The sequence below is a fragment of the Chaetura pelagica genome, unplaced genomic scaffold (genome assembly GCF_000747805.2).
Source record: "Chaetura pelagica isolate M959 unplaced genomic scaffold, ChaPel_1.0 scaffold1560, whole genome shotgun sequence".
NCBI lineage: Eukaryota > Metazoa > Chordata > Aves > Apodiformes > Apodidae > Chaetura > Chaetura pelagica.
In genome coordinates, this window is record NW_009951747.1 from 13,769 (window position 1) to 16,768 (window position 3,000).

General features: G+C 65.0%; 1 protein-coding gene across 1 annotated transcript in view; it reads left to right on the forward strand.

Annotated features, from left to right (window-relative positions):
- LOC104386251 (maestro heat-like repeat-containing protein family member 1) overlaps nucleotides 1-3,000 on the forward strand; it is a gene marked incomplete at its 5' end in the record, with an annotated part of 45,205 nt that overhangs the window by 9,117 nt on the left and 33,088 nt on the right. Inside the window, 2 exon segments of the mRNA XM_009994863.1 lie at nucleotides 1,513-1,653; nucleotides 2,688-2,780. Of these exon segments, the coding sequence (XP_009993165.1) occupies nucleotides 1,513-1,653; nucleotides 2,688-2,780 (234 nt within the window).

Sequence of the window (3,000 nt, forward strand, 5' to 3'; positions counted from 1 at the left end):
CCCAGGGCACCTCCTGGGAAGTGTCTCAGCCTGGCAGGGAAGTCCTGGTGCATCTGCTCTCCCTTGGGACTGTGCCCAGTGGGACAGCAGGGCAACCACCTGCTTTCTGGAGGGGTTTCAAGAGAGCCTGTTGTGCTGAGCATCTCACCCCCCTGCTGTGTCTCCCAGCCCTGCAGCACTTCAGTGAGAGCATCCAGGAGTACCTGGCCAACCTGGACAAGGCCCCCGACCCCACGGTCAGGAAGGACACCTTCTCCAATGACATCTTCAGTGCCTATGAGGTGCTCTTCAGCAGCTGGCTGCAGCACAGGGAGCCCAAGGTGGGGACACCTGGGCAGGGGGGTGGGGTGGGACCCCCCTGGGTGAGGAGCTGGGGAGGGGGGTTGGAGTCACAGAATCATGAAGGTTGGAAGGGACCTCCAAGATCATCCAGTTCCAGCCCCCCTGCCATGAGCAGGGACCCCTCCCAGCAGCCCAGGCTGCACAAAACCTCATCCAACCTGGTGTGAAACACCTCCAGGGCTGGGGCATCAACAGCCTCCCTGGGCAGCCCAGCCCAGCTCCTCACCACCCTTAGAGGGAAGAATTTCTTCCTAATATCACACCTGAATCTCCCCTCTCTCAGTTCAAAACCATCACCCTGTGAGTCTGATCTGAGCTTTGCAGCCCCTCAGCTCTGCCCCTTCTGAAGGGGGGGTGTCCAGAGGGGTGAACCCCCCTCTGCTCCAGGGGTGGGTGTTTGTGTCCTGCTGCCCCACAGCTCAGCCCTGTTCCCCCTCTCATCCGATCCCAGACTGGTTTGGGTTGGGGGGACCTCAGAGACCACCCAGTGCCCCCCTGCATGGGCAGGGACACCTCCCAGCAGCCCAGGCTGCTCCAAGCCCCATCCAACCTGCCCTTCAACACCCCCAGGGATGGGGCAGCCACAGCTTCCCTGGGCAACCTGGGCCAGGGGCTCCCCACCCTCACAGCCCAGAATTTCTCCCTCCCATCTCAGCTCCAGCTCCCTCTGCCAGCTGGAAACCCTTCCCCCTGCTCCCATCCCTCCCTGCCCTTGTCCCAAGCCCCTCCCCAGCTTTCCTGGAGCCCCTTCAGGCCCTGGAAGCTGCTCTCAGGTCTCCCTGGAGCCTTCTCTTCTCCAGGCTCAACACCCCAACTCTCCCAGCCTGTCCCAGAGCTGCTCCAGCCCTCCCAGCATCTCTGGGGCCTCCTCTGGCCTCCTGTCCCCTGGGGTGACACATGCAGAACAAACCTCCTGCTCCCCCAGAGCCCTGGGGCTCCTGCAGCCCTTTGGGGGACACCCTGGAGGTGCCTCCCCAGCTCTTGTCCTCTGCAGGTGGGGGTGACATATTGAGGCACCTTCTCTGCTGAGCCCCCCGTGCCCTCAGGGCAACAACCCTGGGGAGATGCTGCCCCAACCCGTGCCCAGAGGCTCCTGGAGGCTCAGGAGGGGCAGTTCCCTGGTCCACCCAGGGGTTGCCCACACCAGTGACCCCCAGTCTGTCCTTGCAGCTGAGACTGGCCGTGGTGGAGGCTCTGGGACCCATGAGTTACCTGATGCCCGGGGAGAAGCTGGAGGAGCAGCTCCCAAAACTGATTCCAGGCATCCTCAGCCTCTACAAGAAGCACACGGAGGCCTTTTACATATCCAAGGTGAGCAGCTCCCAGTGCAGCTCCTTGGCCTTCAGCCCCTGGGCAGCCCAGAGCTGGGCCCAGCTCTCCAGAGGTGTCCCCCCCAGGGCAGAGCAGAGGGGCAGCACAACCTCCCTGACCTGCTGCCCACACTCTTCTTGCTCCCCCCAGGAGCCCAGGGCCCTTCTTGGCCCCCAGGGCCCACTGCTGGCTCATGGTCCCCCTGCTGCCCCCCAGGGCCCCAGCTCCTGCTGCCCAGAGCTGCTCCCCAGCAGGTGCCCCCACCCTGTGCTGCCCCAGGGCTGGTTCCTCTGCCCTTCTCCTTGAGCCTCAGGAGGTTCCCCCTTTGCCTGCCCCATGGAGGCAGGAGGGACCCTGGGCAGGGGCTCTGCCCACCCTGGGGAGCAAAGTGAGGTCCCCTGGGATGGGGGCAGCAGCCAAGTGCTCTCAGCCAGGGTGTCCCCCCCCTGGTTCCCTGTCTCCTCCCAGCTGGACCTGCCTGGTCCCTCTCCCTGCCCCATCATCCCTCCTGCTGGGGAGCCCAAGGCCCAGATGTTGTCCCCAGGGTTCCTGGGGTTTGGGGTGACCTGCAGCCCATCTCTGCTGCCCCCCCTGGGCCCTCTGCCCCTGCCTGCTTCTCGGGGAGCTCCAGGTCACCATGCTCAGTGGACAAGGTGCCTCTTGCTGTGGCTCTGGGGGAGGAGGCAGCTCCTGGGGACACCCCAGCTGTGTCCCCCCCTGGGAGGTGGGTTGTCCTGGTGGGTCCTTGGCCACTGCTCGTGCCCTCAGTCCCTCTCCTCGGGTTCATCTTGTGTCCTCCTGGAACCAGCAGCACTGGGGGGATTGGGAGGTCACCCCCTCCAACCAGGGGCACCTGCACCCAGAGCAGGAGGCTCAGAGCCCCGTCCAACCTGGCCATGATTGTTGGGGCATCTCCCCCCTCTCTGCCCATGTCCCACCACCCCCAGCCCTCACGAGCTCCCTCCTTGGATTGTCTCTGGCTCCTCTGGGGTCAGTCCCTGGTGCTCATGGTCTCCTGGTCTCTTGCTGAGCAGAGTCTGTGCCAGATCCTGGAGGCTTCTGTCAACATGGGCAGCCGCAGCCTGGACGTGCAGCTGGAGCCTCTGCTGGGGACCCTGCACCCCCAGGTGGGGCTGGGCAGGGAGGGACCACCCTGGGGCTGCTGGGGGGAAGGGGCAACGTGGGGCTTGAGGCTTCCCCTGAGCAGGGCACTTTGTGTCCCCTGGCCCTGCCCCTCAGCCCCTGCTCTGCTCAGCTGGGCTGGGGTCAGTGGTCCCCTCAGTGAGCTTGGGGGTGACACCAGGGGGGTGGGAGTGTTGGTCTGTCTGAGGGCAGGGGGTGGTGGGG